This window comes from Quercus suber, unplaced genomic scaffold, assembly GCF_002906115.3.
Source record: "Quercus suber isolate HL8 unplaced genomic scaffold, Cork oak 2.0 scaffold_373, whole genome shotgun sequence".
Classification (NCBI taxonomy): Eukaryota; Viridiplantae; Streptophyta; class Magnoliopsida; order Fagales; family Fagaceae; genus Quercus; species Quercus suber.
The window spans coordinates 388,480-404,170 of NW_027069825.1; the positions used below are offsets into that span (position 1 = coordinate 388,480).

Consider the following 15,691-nt stretch of genomic DNA (forward strand, 5'->3'; position numbering starts at 1 on the left):
AAGGTTTCAAGGTCAAGCGTTGAAGTCATCAAGTCTGTCCAAGAAAAAGCAAGCTGAAGTGCAAATTCATTAAAGCTCGACACTTGCTCGATAGCTACCTCAACCCCTGCTATCTGTCGAGATTTAAAATTTCAGATTTCCAAATATAATTTTCTTGGGATCCGTGAATATGCTTTTGGGCCTTTTTTTTTCTCCAAACCCTAAACATATAAAAGGATTGTTTTAAGAGCCGTCAAGTTGTACACAAGTTGCAAAAGCACTGAGCAATCTCTGTTCAAGCAAATTGTGATCAAAGACGAAGTTTTTGACCTAGTTCATCTTTTCTGAAGAAGTTGCTGTGTATTTGCACCAAAGGGTTTTGTGACCAAGCATCTTCCTGATCTTCATTGTGTAGGATGAACTGAAGAACTTTGCAGCTAACCTCTCTTCCTTAAGTTGGTGTTTTGAAGTCGTGTTCTGGGATCCGCGCATTGGTTAGTCACGTACTTGGGAGCCGTGCATCAAAGGTGGAAATTGTCACTACAGATCAAGTCCAATTGGGTATTGGGGTAAGAGTTCAACTGTAGGTTGGTAAGGTACTTGGGATTCCTTTACTTGTAACCGCTTGATTTGATAATAAAAAGATACCCAAAAAAAAAAAAAAAAAAAAAGAAGAAGAAGAAGAAGAAGAATAACATGAGAAAGAGAGAGAGTAATAACCTTTTTATGTGATGAATATGTATAGAGTGAGAGAGAATAGCAAATTTATAGAAAGAGAATGTGCATAAGAATAGTCAAAATAAAAAGAAGATGAAGAGATAAAGGAAGAGTGATATTAATGTTAACAGTAGTGGGAAGATGAAAAGGTAAAAAGAAAGGGGAAAAGTTGGAGAAAATGTAAAAGTAAACTACAAAATTAATAAATAAATAGAAAGAGTCAAAAAATAAGAGAGAAATGATTGGAAATAAGTAGGCGATATGGCTGCTGACATGGCTTAACTAGAGCGTAGTAATAATAAATGTCACGCTTCAGCTTTTAGATATATATATATATATATATTATAGCCTCTTTTAGCAAGTGTTCGTTATTCAATTTCCAAGTCAAGTACCCTGTAGTGCTAATCAGAGAAAATAAGTTAATGATGAAGGAAGAAGAAAATAAGTTGATACAAAAACGTTTGTTTTATTTTAGTTTAGAGTAATACATTCTTCGTTGTGATATTTGTTTTCGCTAGTGAATCGGATTTTTGGGATGGCCTCTGGCTCTCCTTTTGTTTTCTTTCTTCTCACAAACCTCTTGCTGCTCCACTCAGTTGAAGAAGAAAAGAGTATACACCCAAATTGTCCGTCCTTTCAATGTGGAAAGTCGGTACCATTGGCTTTCCATTCACCAGTGGCTCACAGCCATTGTGCGGTTTACTGCCAGTAAATTGTGACGAAACACCTCCGACGATCCAACTGCCACTGAGCTTGAGTGGAAAACCATATGAAGTTATAAACATCTCTCACACAAACTCCACACAATCCATACGTATCAAGGACTTTTCGCTTTTGGAATTGTTGAATACCAGTGAATGCCAATACTTAATCAATTTTACTCTTCCCTACTCTCCATTTATCTCTTTTAAACTCACCACACCCAATTTGACCCTATTTAAATGCAATCGCATTCCTACTATTACTTCCCCTTTGGATCTTAAATATATGAGCTGCGGAGAATATGATCTCTACTATAATAATTCGAAACCTGCTTTTGCTTCTGTGTCCAATCATTCAGCTTTCGGAAAAATGGCACGCAATAAAGTATGGCACGCAATATGGGTGTAATTGGCTGCTGAGTACGACCTTAAAATACATGTATCTGATGCTTGTAGCAGTTGTTATAATAGAGGAGGTCTATGTGAACTTGGCAAGGAGGGAAATTTTAATTGTTCCATTACACCCATTACAAAGAAAGGTATAGACATTAGAATAATGCAAAAAATTTTGGTCCTACAGTTACACACATATATTGAAAATGCTTATATATAGTTCTTTGCATATAAATTTCTTTACATACTTATGTTATAGTAAATCCTAATACAAGTGCTATATCATATTAGTTTCGAAATTAGGTTATGATAAATAGAAATTACGCAGTTAAGCTTCCCATTATAGAAAGAGAACTTTCAACATTTTCTCCAAAGATACGATTACTAGAGAGGAGCAGAAGAAGATACAAGTTTGAAATCATCTCTCACTTTGATATTATATCGCTATGAAACAATAAACTGTGGAGTTCCATAACGAAATTTATGTGTTTGATGATACTTACTATTGTTATAGCAGAGGAAACTGTTAGGACATATGTGTTCTCACTTGTTAAGAACATATGTCACTTATTTATGTAAATTGGCTAATCCTTTGACAAAACGCACTCTACTTGTAATTGGGTAGTTCTAGGTGTTTTTAATACTTCAAGAAACAAGGTTTCAAGGTCAAGCGTTGAAGTCATCAAGTCTGTCCAAGAAAAAGCAAGCTGAAGTGCAAATTCATTAAAGCTCGACACCTGCTCGATAGCTACCTCGACACCTGCTATCTGTCGAGATTTAAAATTTCAGATTTTCAGATATGATTTTCTTGGGATCCGTGAATATGCTTTTGGGCATTTTTTTTTCTCAAAACCCTAAACATATAAAAGGATTGTTTTAAGAGCCGTCAAGTTGTACACAAGTTGCAAAAGCATTGAGCAATCTCTGTTCAAGCAAATTATGATCAAAGACGAAGTTTTTGACCTAGCTCATCTTCTCTGAAGAAGTTGCTGTGTATTTGCACCAAAGGGTTTTGTGACCAAACATCTTCCTGATCTTCATCGTGTAGGATGAACTGAAGAATTTTGCAGCCAACCTCTCTTCCTTAAGTTGGTGTTTTGAAGTCGTGTTCTGGGATCCGCGCATTAGTTAGTCACGTACTTGGGAGCCGTGCATCAAAGGTGGAAATTGTCACTACAGATTAAGTCCAATTGGGTATTGGGGTAAGGGTTCAACTGTAGGTTGGTAAGGTACTTGGGATTCCTTTACTTGTAACCGCTTGATTTGATAATAGTGGAGTTTCGGGCGTGGTGACCTGAAAATCACCCGGTGGGGTTTTTGTTGCGAGGTTTTTCCCCATTCGTAAACAAATCACTGTGTTATTTAATTTTCACTACATATTTAGTTTTTGGTGATTTGTTTGTACTTCCACACAATTGCATGATAAATTGATTAATTAATAACTTGGCTAAGTAATTAATTGGTTTAATCACAAGGGGTCATTCAGATTGTGGCCTATCAAGTTGTATCAGAGCGGGCACACTCTAATTAGGTTTAATCTTTGCTATGTTGATCCATTGACCCTTGTTTGTCATGGATAGAGGACAGTCATTAATCATACCTCCTTTATTTGATGGCACTAAGTATGCATACTGGAAAGTACGCATGAAAGCTTTCTTGCAGTCTTTAGATGAGAAGGTGTGGCAAGCTATAGAGATTGGCTAAACTAAGCCAAAAGAAGAACCGGCCGATTGGGATGATGCTAAGATCAAGGCAACTAACTTCAACAGTAGAGCGTTAAATGCCCTATTTAGCGCAGTCACCAATAAGAAGTTCAAGAAGATATCCTCAACTGAAACTGCTAAGGAGGCTTGGACCATCCTTCAGACAACCTATAAAGGAACAAAGGCTGTCAAAGATTCAAAGCTTCAGAGGCTCACTACAAACTTTGAAGAAATTAAGATGGAGGAGGATGAGTCGTTTGATGAGTTCTATGCCAAGCTAAAGGACATAGTGAACTCAGCCTTCAATCTTGGGAAAACCATCCCTGAACCCAAGGTTGTAAGGAAGGTACTCAGATCTCTACCTGAGAGATTCCATGCCAAGATTACGGCAATAGAAGAATCAAAGGATATTGACAAAATTCCTTTGACTGAGCTTGTTGGAAATTTGCAGACCTACGAGCTAGGACTATCTAGGATTGGCAAAACGGGTAAAGGCAAGAGCATGGCTTTGAAGGCAAAGAGCAGTGATACAGATGAGTCTTCCGATGATGAAGATTCCAAGATGAAGTCCTACATTACAAGGCAGTTCAAGAAGTTTATAAAGAATGCCAATGGGAGGAACTTCGACAAGGACCGCAAACAATCTAGTTCTTCTCAGTTTAAGAGCCAAGACAAAGGGAAGAAGGCTACTAAGGATGGCAGTCAGTACACTATTTCGGCTGGACCAAAGTGCTTTGGATGTCATAGATTCAGTCATATGAAGCATGAATCCCCAATATATCTCAAGAGCATTGGGAAGAGTAAGGCACTTGCTGCAACTTTGAGTGACACTGAGCCCGAAGATGATTCTGACAATGAGGATGACAGAATCTTAAATGCCTTCACTGCCACAGTTAATCCTACTGAAGGGATTGTTGAAGAAGTGGATGAAATAGAAGAACTGGCGGAGTCCAAATTTGAGAAAATGGATGATCAAGATGATATCTATTCAGCCTATGAGAAGCTTTACAAGCTCTCCGAGAAGCTTGAGAAATTGTATAGGCTGGCCACCAAGAAACTCAGTGAAGTGGAACTTGATCGTGAAGAGTTGTCCACAAAGTTTGATGAGACGAATCAAACTATTGAAACACTGAGGTTTGAGAACAACTTTTTGGCTGAGAAGACCAAGAAGCTTGAAGCAGAGCTGTCTCAAGTCAGAGCTCAATTGGAGAGGACTTCAAGTGCAAAGCTTGATGAGATGCTGAGCAATCAGAAAACTGCTTCGGATCGAACAGGCTTAGAGTATGGTTTTTCTTTCTCTAATACTGCTTCTGCTAGTAATACTGTTTTTGTTTCTCCTGCTAATAACACTGAAATTAAGAACACTGATGTTAAAACTAGATTAGCTAGTGAAAACTTAGACAAGGGTAAATCTATCTTAGGAGCACCCCCCTAAACAAAATAAGAAAGATGCTAAAAACCCTAGGGCTAAGAAGGTTAACTCTCAAAAGCTTAAAAAAAAGAAGCAACATCTCTGTCATCATTGTGGAGCTACCGGTCATACTCGACCAAATTGCTATAAGTGGCTAGCCATTCAACAGAGCAACGGCATGATAGCATCTGGAAGTCAAAATTAGGTTCAATCCTCTCTTGCTCCTCTTGGAGATCTTCTAAAAGCCCTTATGTTCCTTTTGAACTTGAACAGTTTCAATTCTTCCCCCTTATCACCGGTTCAAGGGTTCAATCAAAGGAAAGGTTCTTCCAAGGTGTGAAAGAAAAAGGACTCTAAGTGATTTCATCACTTTCTTTTCCTTTCTTAATTTTCTTATTTGTTGCATTGCTTATGTGTTTTGCATTTTTTTTTGAGTCAGTCTAGTTTTATGCTTTGTTTTGTTTAACATGTTTTTGTGTGTTTACTTTTAGTTTTGTTTACTTTTGTTTTTAATATAAAAAAAAATGAAAATTAGAAAAATACAAAAACAGTGTGTGTTTTGTGTACTTTGGTACTTGTGTACCTTGGATGGCTATTGAAACAAATTCTAAACTTTGTATCTTTTGTAGCTTAGATGAGCATCTCTATACACAACTAAGCAAGTGAGCTTTGTGGCTATTGGTTGTGATGAGTAAGATTAAGTTATCTCTTAAACTTAACACTCATATCACTCTTTTTGACGGGTAGGACTAGAAAATCCTTAGAGAAAGGCATAAATAACCATCTCATCATTGTTGCCTGCCAATCATTATATGACACCTGTATGCTTCGGCATAGCAAAAGTGCAGTGTTAAAGACATTCGTATGCTCCAGCATAGCAAAAGTACGATGTCAAATGCTTAACATCTTGGGTATTTCTTTTCTCCTTTTTATGCCCATGTATGATATGCTAAAAATAAAAGAAAATATGCAAAGAAAATAAAAGCAAAAAGATTAAAAATGCTTTAAATATGGTTGGAAGCGTGTATTCTAGGAAATGTCGGAGTTATAGGATGTACCTCGAAGGTGATAGTCCCCATCAAACAGTTATGCTTGTGTGTGAGTTAAAGTTATTTTCTCATATCTCAGATCGTCATAACATGTATACACATATGCAATCTTGCGATGTTTTTCACACATAACATGCAATATTCTTTGCTACTTTTGATACATGTGCATGTACAATGTGATTTTGCCATCACAAGTGTTTACATGTGCTAATGTATGCTCACTAAACTGTCTTGACTTGTTTTTGGAAAATAAAATTGATTAGACTTGTTTAGTGTGTGTGTGTGTTTTTGAGGATCCATGTGCTTAAATTTTTGTTGAGAGATGATTTTGAGAGCTTTATATGTTGATTGGATCAATGGTTGAGGTGTATGTTGGATTGCATTCATGTCTGTGTTTTTCTTTTTTCGAAAAACTGCTTTTTACTGCTGTCTCGACACCTCCTCGATACCTAGTTATCTGTTGAGCTTCTCAAGCCTTTTATTATCGCAATCTCAACACATGTCTCGACACCTGGTGGATCAATCGAGAAAGTTCCTGTCTCTTCGATATCTCCTCGATACCTGGTCGATCGATCTAGCTTTTGTTCTTTGAATCTGGTTCTTATACCTCAACACCTCTCGATACCTGCAACTGTCGACGGCCAATTCCTTGACACCTTCCACGATAGCTTCCTCAATACCTCTCGACACCTCAGCTGTCGAGATTTACTGAGGTGTCTATATAAGAGCCGTCGCAATTTTCTCTCTCATTCCTTCGATCTCTCTCGATCTATCCGAGGCGGTTCATCTCCTAAACACCCTTTTCTCACTCAAATCTTCAAACCCACTTGATTTTCAGTCTTCCTTTAGTTTTAATCACTTGGTATGTACATTTTTCCCTTCCTTTCTCATGCATTTCATGTTTTGAAACCTAGTTTTTGGGATTTTTGGAAATTTTTGGGTTTTTTCAAAATTAATGAGTTTTTCCTGAAATTTTGGGTTGGGTTTTCACTTAAATGTTTTCAAAATGTCATACATTGCATTTTATGTGCATTAGAATGATATTTACATGCATTTAGATGTGTGCTTTATGTTTGTGTGCTGGTAGGATTGGATTGGGCTGAGCCCATGATGTTTTTCAATTTGCATGTCACATGTTCATGTATTCCCATGCATACGTACTTTTTGTTCAATATATTTGATATATATGAACTGTGTTGGGACTTTTCTGATTGTCTTCCTCTCTATCTCTTTCTCATTCTTTTACGTTAGTAGTGTCTATGGCACCCAAATGTAAATCCACTCAGGCTCGGAAGCCTCTGTGTTCTGAAGCTTCCTCTTCTTCTGATTTTGCTCCTCTTAACCTTCGGTTCCGTGATGAAGATGCCCACAAGGCATTTTCGGAGAACTTTTCTCGACGAGGTGTTCATTCGGAAAACCAAGTCATTTTGGCAGACTTCGCCGACACTGACCTTCCCTCTGTCATTTACAGTAGGGGATGGGAGTCACTGTGTGACGTCCCGGTCACTTGTCCTCTCGTGCTGATTCAGGAGTTTTACTCCAACATGCACGGGATAGATCATTCAGTACCTCTCTTTTTCACTCGCGTTTAAGGTACGCACATCCTTGTCACATCGCATTTCGTTGCGGATGTGCTTAGGGTTCCTAGGATAGAGTTTCCTGACTATCCTTCTTGTGAGCGTCTGAGGACTGTGTCCAAAGATGAGCTCATTTCTGCCTTTTGTCAGCGCCATGCTGATTGGGGTGAGCATCAGTACACATAATGTAGGCCTTTTGCTAAAGGTCCTAGATTCCTAAATATGGTGATGACGTTTGTACTCCATCCTCTCTCTCACTATAACTCTATCACAAAGCCTCGTGCTCGATTTTTGTTATCTCTTTTAGAGCATCTTACTCTAGATTTTCCCTCTCATTTTATCTTTTCTATTATAGATGTTCATCTTGATTCGGCGTCCCGTGATAAGCTTATCTTTCCTTCCGCTATCACGAGGATTTTACGCCATTTTTCTATTCCCTTTCCTGTGTCCGACCTCTTCATACACATCTGTGTTATAGATGCCGCTACCGTAAAACGTAGTGAGGCTCAGTTTAGGTTGAGATAGACGGATTCCACTCCTCCCTCCCATTCAGCTCCATCCAGATCTGCTCCACCTACATCTGCTCCTTCTTCCTCTACGGGTAATGTATCTCTTGGAGACATCATGGCGCAGCTGCAGCGCATTGATGCTCGCCTCGATACACTCTCCTCCGAGTTGTATTAGGTGAATGTTCGTGTTGGTCATATTACACGACGGCAGGCGACCATGGGTGGTTTTCCTCTAGAGGCTACTCCTTCACCACCTTCTCCAGCGGCTTCAGATTCTGAGGATGGTGATGATGATGACGCTTCGGATGATGATGATGGAGATGCTAGCTCTACTGATGAGATGTCTACATGACACTCTACCCTTTGTCACTCGTGACAAAAAGGGGAAGTAGTTTTGGGTTATGAGAGTAGTCATCTTAGGGGGAGAGTTAGTATAGGACATTTTTGATAGGGCAAAGTTGATATTTTTAAGGGATGTAGTGAGGTTTTGATGTATCTTTTCTTTTCTATTCTTTATAGATACATTGATCTTGTACACATGGTCTTTTGACTAGTTTTACATACATTGTACTTATTTTCTCTATATATGGATGTATGTTTCTTTCACCTCTCTCTTCATGTGTTGTTTCTTTTCTATCTTTATACACATGTTCTTTATACTTGTATGCAATCTGTTATTTCTGTTTCATACAAGATGCCTTAATGAGTTTTGTTTAAAGTATTTCAGATATATAGGTTGTCAAAGTCTATTTGTCATAAACTCTTTTCTTGCAAAGTTTTTCAAGAGTTTGTGTTAGGATAGATTTTATTGTATTCAACAAGTGAGTATGAGTTGAGTGATTTATGACTTCTCTCATATGTTTATTTGTTTGTTGTGGTTTTGTCATGGATTGCCAAATGGGGAGATTGTTAGGACATATGTGTTCTCACTTGTTAAGAACATATGTCATTTATTTATGTAAATTGGCTAATCCTTTGACAAAATGCACTCTACTTGTAATTGGGTAGTTTTAGTCGTTTTTAATACTTCAAGAAACAAGGTTTTAAGGTCAAGTGTTGAAGTCATCAAGTCTGTCCAAGAAAAAGCAAGCTGAAGTAAAAATTCATTAAAGCTCGATACCTGCTTGATAGCGACCTCGACACCTGCTATCTGTCGAGATTTAAAATTTCAGATTTTCAGATATGATTTTCTTGGGATCCGTGAATATGCTTTTAGGCCTTCTTTTCTCCAAACCCTAAACATATAAAATGATTGTTTTAAGAGCTGTCAAGTTGTACACAAGTTGCAAAAGCATTGAGCAATCTCTGTTCAAGCAAATTGTGATCAAAGATGAAGTTCTTGACCTAGTTCATCTTCTCTGAAGAAGTTGCTGTATATTTGCACCAAAGGGTTTTGTGATCAAGTATCTTCCTGATTTTCATCGTGTAGGATGAACTGAAGAACTTTGCAGCCAACCTCTCTTCCTTAAGTTGGTGTTTTGAAGTCGCATACTGAGATCTGCGCATTGGTTAATCACGTACTTGGGAGCTGTGCATCAAAGGTGGAAATTGTCACTACAAATCAAGTCCAATTGGGTATTGGGGTAAAGGTTCAATTGTAGGTTGGTAAGGTACTTGGGATTCCTTTACTTGTAACTGCTTGATTTGATAATAGTGGAGTTTCGGGAGTGGTGACCTGAAAATCACCCGGTGGGGTTTTTGTTGCGAGGTTTTTCCCCATTCATAAACAAATCACAGTGTTATTTAATTTCCGCTGCATATTTAGTTTTTGGTGATTTGTTTGTGCTTCCATGCAATTGCATGATAAATTGATTAATTAATAACTTGGCTAAGTAATTAATTGGTTTAATCAGAAGGGGTCATTCAGATTGTGGCCTATCAGAAACTTCATTGTGCCAATTTAGGGGAAAGACATTGAAATTTGATGATATTTTCATATTAGCAAAACTTCCTATAAATTTCATTGGTTTCTATGTATTAATTATTATTCCTTATGACTTGCTGCAATTCTGTTCTATGCCACAATCCACATACCTCCCTCCTGCAGCACTAGATTAAGTAAATTCAGATTGGCTCCTTTTAGGAAAATAGAAATAGATTGAACTTTCTTGTTATAAAATCTATATTAGATAAATGTAAACCGATGTTCATTTTTCTTTGTTAAATACTGTTGAGATTTCAAAGAATGCCAATTTTGCTTTGTCAATATGTTACATTGATTATTTGTTTATATAACTATTCAACTAATAGTAACGTTCTTTGCTGCTTTTGATACAGGGAGTAATGCAGGGAATAATACAGGGAGTAATACAAGGAGTAGTGCAGGGAATAATACAGAGAGTAAGAGATTGAATGTGATGGTGATAGGTAACATATTTATTTAATCAAATTTTTTGTAGATACTAATGATAGGACATATTATTCTATAGAACCCAAATGATTCCATATGGAAGCGATTTAGTGCGTCTTCAACACAAAAACTATGACCCCCCTTTTTTAACCCTTCTCCTGGCGTATCTAATCATCCAATCTTTAGAGTATTTTTCATGTCTCGATTTTTTATTATTCAATAAGATGTAATTGTATGTACAGAATCAATCGGTACAATAGCTAAAATTTTAATAATTCATGATTTCCCTCCAAGGCTTCCTATCTCCTGTCAATCAAAACCTCACTCCTTTATTCTTCTTAAGGTACTGGATGCCAAGTCATCCTTAGCATGTGCTTCTTCATTGTTACTCGAGTCATCACAAGAAAATGCAAATTTATTGAGGTTCAAGACATTATCAGTATGTAGTTTGAGTTATTGTCGTGTCAGCACATAACTTCATAATCTCATTTCTTTGAATACAGCTACTTCATCTTTTGCAATTGGAGTTCTGATGGTTATAATCTACTGCTTCTGGAGAAAGTTCAAGTTAATTAAAAGTTTTAATTTTTGGAAGAAGTTCAAGTTAATTAAAAGTATTAATTTTTGGAAGAAGAAAACTCTAACTCATCAGTGTGTTGAGGCATTTCTAAATAATCATGGACCTCTTGTTGTTAGAAGATACAGTTATGCTGATATAAGGAAAATGACCAAGTCCTTCAATGATAAATTAGGCCAAGGGGGCTATGGTAGTGTCTATAAGGGGAAGTTACAAGACAGCTGTTTTGTGGCAGTGAAGGTTATGAAAGAATCGAAAGGTAATGGAGAGGAATTCCTTAATGAGGTTGCAAGCATTAGTAGGACCTCCCATGTTAACATTGTCACTCTTAAGGGCTTTTACTTTGAGGGTTTTAGAACTCTTATCTATGAGCTTATGCTTAATGGATCCCTTGAGAAGTTCATATATAAAGGAAATCCTTCAAGTTCTAATCATCATTTGGGGTGGGAAACATTATACAAGATTGCAATTGGCATTGCACGTGGCTTGGAGTACTTGCATAGAGGTTGCAACACACAAATTTTGCATTTTGACATAAAGCCTCACAACATTCTTTTGGACGAGAACTTCTGCCCAAAAATTTCTGATTTTGGCCTTGCAAAGATATGCCCTAGATAAAAGAGTACTATATCAATGGTCGGTGCAAGAGGGACTACTGGATAAATCGCTCCCGAAGTATTTTGTAGAAGTTTTGGAGGGATCTCTTACAAGTCAGATGTTTATAGCTATGGAATGATGGTTTTAGAAATGGTGGGAGGCCGAAAGAAAATTGATGTTAATATTGATTTTACTAGTTAAATATATTTTCCACATTGGATTTACAAGCGTCTTGAACTAAATGAAGAATTAGGATTGTTGGGCCTTTTAAAGGAAGGAGATGAAGACACTGCAAGGAAGATGATAATAGTGAGTTTATGGTACATACAAACTAATCCCTCAAACCGACCATCGATGAGTAAAATGGTGGATATGTTGGAAGGGAGTCTCGACTCTTTGCAAATCCCCCCCAAACCTTACTTGTCTTCTCCGCCAAGATCACCAATAGATTCTTCTACTGTAATGATGTCAATGCAATATGACTCTACGCACTAAAATATACCTTATTTATAGGATGTATGAACTTTGTTGACTATTTATTTTTAGCTTGTTAAGGAAGATCTTTTCTTTGTTGCTTAAAATATTTGATGAGACCTGACTTTATTGTCTTTCATAATGAATTAGTGGTGTTGAACAGTATTATAGTCAACAAATTTCATTCTATGTTGTGGTTTAATCTTACATTTTTTAAAAAGTTGGAGCTCTTGATAGATCTGGTCAAGACGTCGAGGAATTCAAATATTTAGAAAGGAACGTGTCATTAAATTTGGTGTATAAATATATATGCTGAATAATATCCACCCTATCCATATTATGTAATTTTCTCATTGGCATATATTATGCTCAATTAGATTTATTTTTCGATTTTTCTCAAAAAAAAAAAAGATTTATTTTTCGATGTTTCTGAAAAAAAAAGAATTTTTCGATAATCTTGGGTTCCATAGCAAACCTTTTGACTGTTCTCAGGTTTTGAAGAGTCCAGTACCGAGTCTTTACACTGTGCGTCAATGGGGTTAGATGAGCAGGCAACTCCCCTCAGTGGAGACTCTCTAGCATTGGTATGAAGGGAATTTACCAATCCACAGACCATGTTTCAGATGGTTATCCGAACTTGTTCTCATTTTTCATTTTATTTCAGCCTGTTTTCACACGTCTTCCATATCCAATTTCCAAGTCAACTACCGTGTTAAGAGAAACTACATACTATAAATAGTGAAGAAAGAAGAAAAGAAGTTGTACAACCACGTGCGTTTTAGTTCTCTATAAATAGTGAGTAGTACATTCTTGGTCTTGTGATTTTCTTTTTTGCTAGTGAACCGGGAATTTTGGGATGGTCTCTGTCTATCTGTTTGTTTTTTTAGTTCTCTTACACATCTCGCTGCTTCACTCTGCTGAAGAAGAAAAGAGAAAACAACTAAATTGTTCGCCCTTTCAATGTAGAAAATTCGGTATCATTGGCTTTCCATTCACCAATAGTGCAGAACCAAATTGCTGTTTATTGCCTGAAAATTATGAAAAAACACCTCCGACAATCCAACTGAGGTGGAGTGAGGACCATATGAAGTTATAAACATCTCTTACACTAACAGTAACACCACACAGTCCACACGTATCATGGACCTTTCACTTTCAGATCATTTGACTACCCAAAAATGCGAATTCTTAACCAGTTTTATTTTTCCCAACTCTATCAATCTTCTATGAAATTACCTCACCCATGCAGACCCTATTTAAATGCAATCGCACTCTTGATATTATTTTTGCCCCCAGAAGTTTTAAAAACATGAGCTGCGGAGACTATAACATCTACTATACTCATTCAAACCATCGTACTCCGAGTTCTTTTTCTCAATGTTCAATTATTCACCTCCCAAAAAATGAGCATACAAATAAATATGAACTGTTTTCACTCTTAAGTGCTGAGTTCAACCTTGAAGTGCAAGTATCTGATGCTTGTTGCAGTTGTCATGGTACAGGAGGTCAATGTCACCAAGATGAGAAGGAAAAATTTTGTTGTGCCAATACAGAGAAAGGTATAGATTCTACAGACAACAGAAGATCAGGTATGTTTGAGCTGGTTTTGAAAGTTCCTTCAATAAACCTATTAAGATCTCAAAGGATGCCAATTTAGCTGTGTAACCAACCACACTCTTCATATGGGCAGCACAAACTATGGCAGCCATTATACTTATCAATTTGACAATTTTCCAACTCTTCTACCTTAATGTTCACAAATTCAGCTTCCCCTAACTTCAAAGGGGAGAAAAAATAAACCGCATGTGTTTGACTTTTGGCCGTTCTTTTATGCCACAATCTACGTACCACAATCCCTTCTGAGGCACTAGCTTCAGTTGATTCAGAGTTACTCTTTCCTTTTAGGTTACTAGAAATAGAATACACTTTCTTGATATAAAATCTATATCAGATAAATGTATACCGATCCTTATTGTTCTTTGTTAAATATATTGTTGATATTGATACCAATTTTGCTATGCCATTCTCTTAATTTGCAGCTTCTGATACAGGGAGTCAAAGATTGAAAGTGATGGTGATAGGTATTATACTTCTTTAATTAAAAATTTTGTTGATTTTAATATCCACGTGTTTGCTTGGGCGGTATATTTATCCTATAGAATTCAAATGATTCAATATGGAAGTGGTCGTGTGTCTTCAACATAAACTTGTGAGCCCTTTTTCTCCCCTTCTTATGGTGTGTTGTCTAATTATCAAACCTTTAAAGTATTATTCATTTAATGATATAAGGTTCTGTAGCTTCTGCTATCAGTTTTGGTAACTCCATTTACTCTATTTTTTTTTTTTTAATATTTTTTTTATCATCCTATAAGATGTACGGAATCCATTGATACAGTAAGTAAATTCTTTAGATATAGTTCATAATTTTTCTCCAAGGCTCCCTATCTCCTGTGAATCAAAACCTAACTCCTTTGAATTGCTTTAAGGTACAGGATGCCAAGTCATCCTTAGCATGTTCTTCTTTATTGTTAGTCTCATGTCACCACAAGAAAATGCAATTTTATTGAGGCTCAAGTCATTATCAATAGATAGTTTGAGTTACTCTCATGTCACCATATAACTTCGACATTTTTATTCTTTGATTACAGCCATTTTGTTTGCTAGAATTGGAGTTCTGTTGTTTATAATCTGTTGCTTCTGGAGAAAGTTCTCATTACTTAAGAGTATTAATTTTTGGAAGAAGGAAACTCTAACTCAACATAGTGTCAAGGCCTTTCTAAGGAATCAAGGACCTCTTGTAATTAGAAGATACAAGTGTTCAGATATAAAGAAAATTACCAAGTCCTTTAAGGATAAATTAGGCCAAGAAGGCTATGGTAGTGTCTATAAAGGGAAGTTACAAGACGGAAGTTTTGTGGCAGTGAAGATTTTGAATGAATTAAAAGGTAATGGAGAGGAATTCATCAACGAGGTTGCAAGCATTAGTAGGACCTCTCATGTTAACATTGTCACTCTTAAGGGCTTTTGCTTTGAGGGTTCCAAAAGAGCTCTTATCTATGAGCTTATGCCCAATGGATCCTTTGATAAGTTCATATATAAAGGAAATCCCTCAAATGTAAACCAACAATTGGGTTGGGAAACACTATATAAGATTGCTATTGGGATTGCTCAAGGATTAGAGTACTTGCATAAAGGCTGCAACACAAGAATTTTGCATTTTGACATAAAACCTCACAATATTCTTTTGGATGAGAACTTTTGCCCAAAGATTTCTAATATTGGCCTCTCAAAGATATGCCTAGGCCTGTTCAACGAAATACCGGCACCGACAAAACCGGTCTGACCGCACCGCCCCGCCCTGCTCAGGGCTTTGCCGAAGGTTACCGGCACGGTGGTCGGCAATAGATCTTCAGTGCCGACGTCGGACCGGTGCGGCCATCGGCTTCGAGATGTGCACACCGACGAAGACCGAACCGACCCGAGCATGGTTTATATATATGTAAATATGTATAAGTATTAAGAAGAAGAAGAGCTTCAGCAGGAAAAAAAAAAAAAAAAAAAAAAAAAAAAAAAAAAAAAAAAAAAAAAAAAAAAAAAAAAAAAAAAAAAAAAAAAAAAAAAAAAAAAAAAAAAAAAAAAAAAAAAAAAAAAACA

At 36.8% G+C, this 15,691-nt stretch overlaps 1 protein-coding gene across 1 annotated transcript; it reads left to right on the forward strand.

Moving 5' to 3' along the window:
- The first annotated feature begins 12,570 nt into the window (after nucleotides 1-12,570).
- On the forward strand, nucleotides 12,571-15,380 carry LOC112001818 (PR5-like receptor kinase). The gene is made up of 5 exons (XM_065760589.1): nucleotides 12,571-12,621; nucleotides 13,501-13,596; nucleotides 13,943-13,994; nucleotides 14,077-14,118; nucleotides 14,686-15,380. The coding sequence occupies exons 1-5, from the start codon at nucleotides 12,571-12,573 to the stop codon at nucleotides 15,378-15,380; spliced, it is 936 nt and encodes a 311-aa protein (XP_065616661.1).
- Nucleotides 15,381-15,691: the final 311 nt, after the last annotated feature.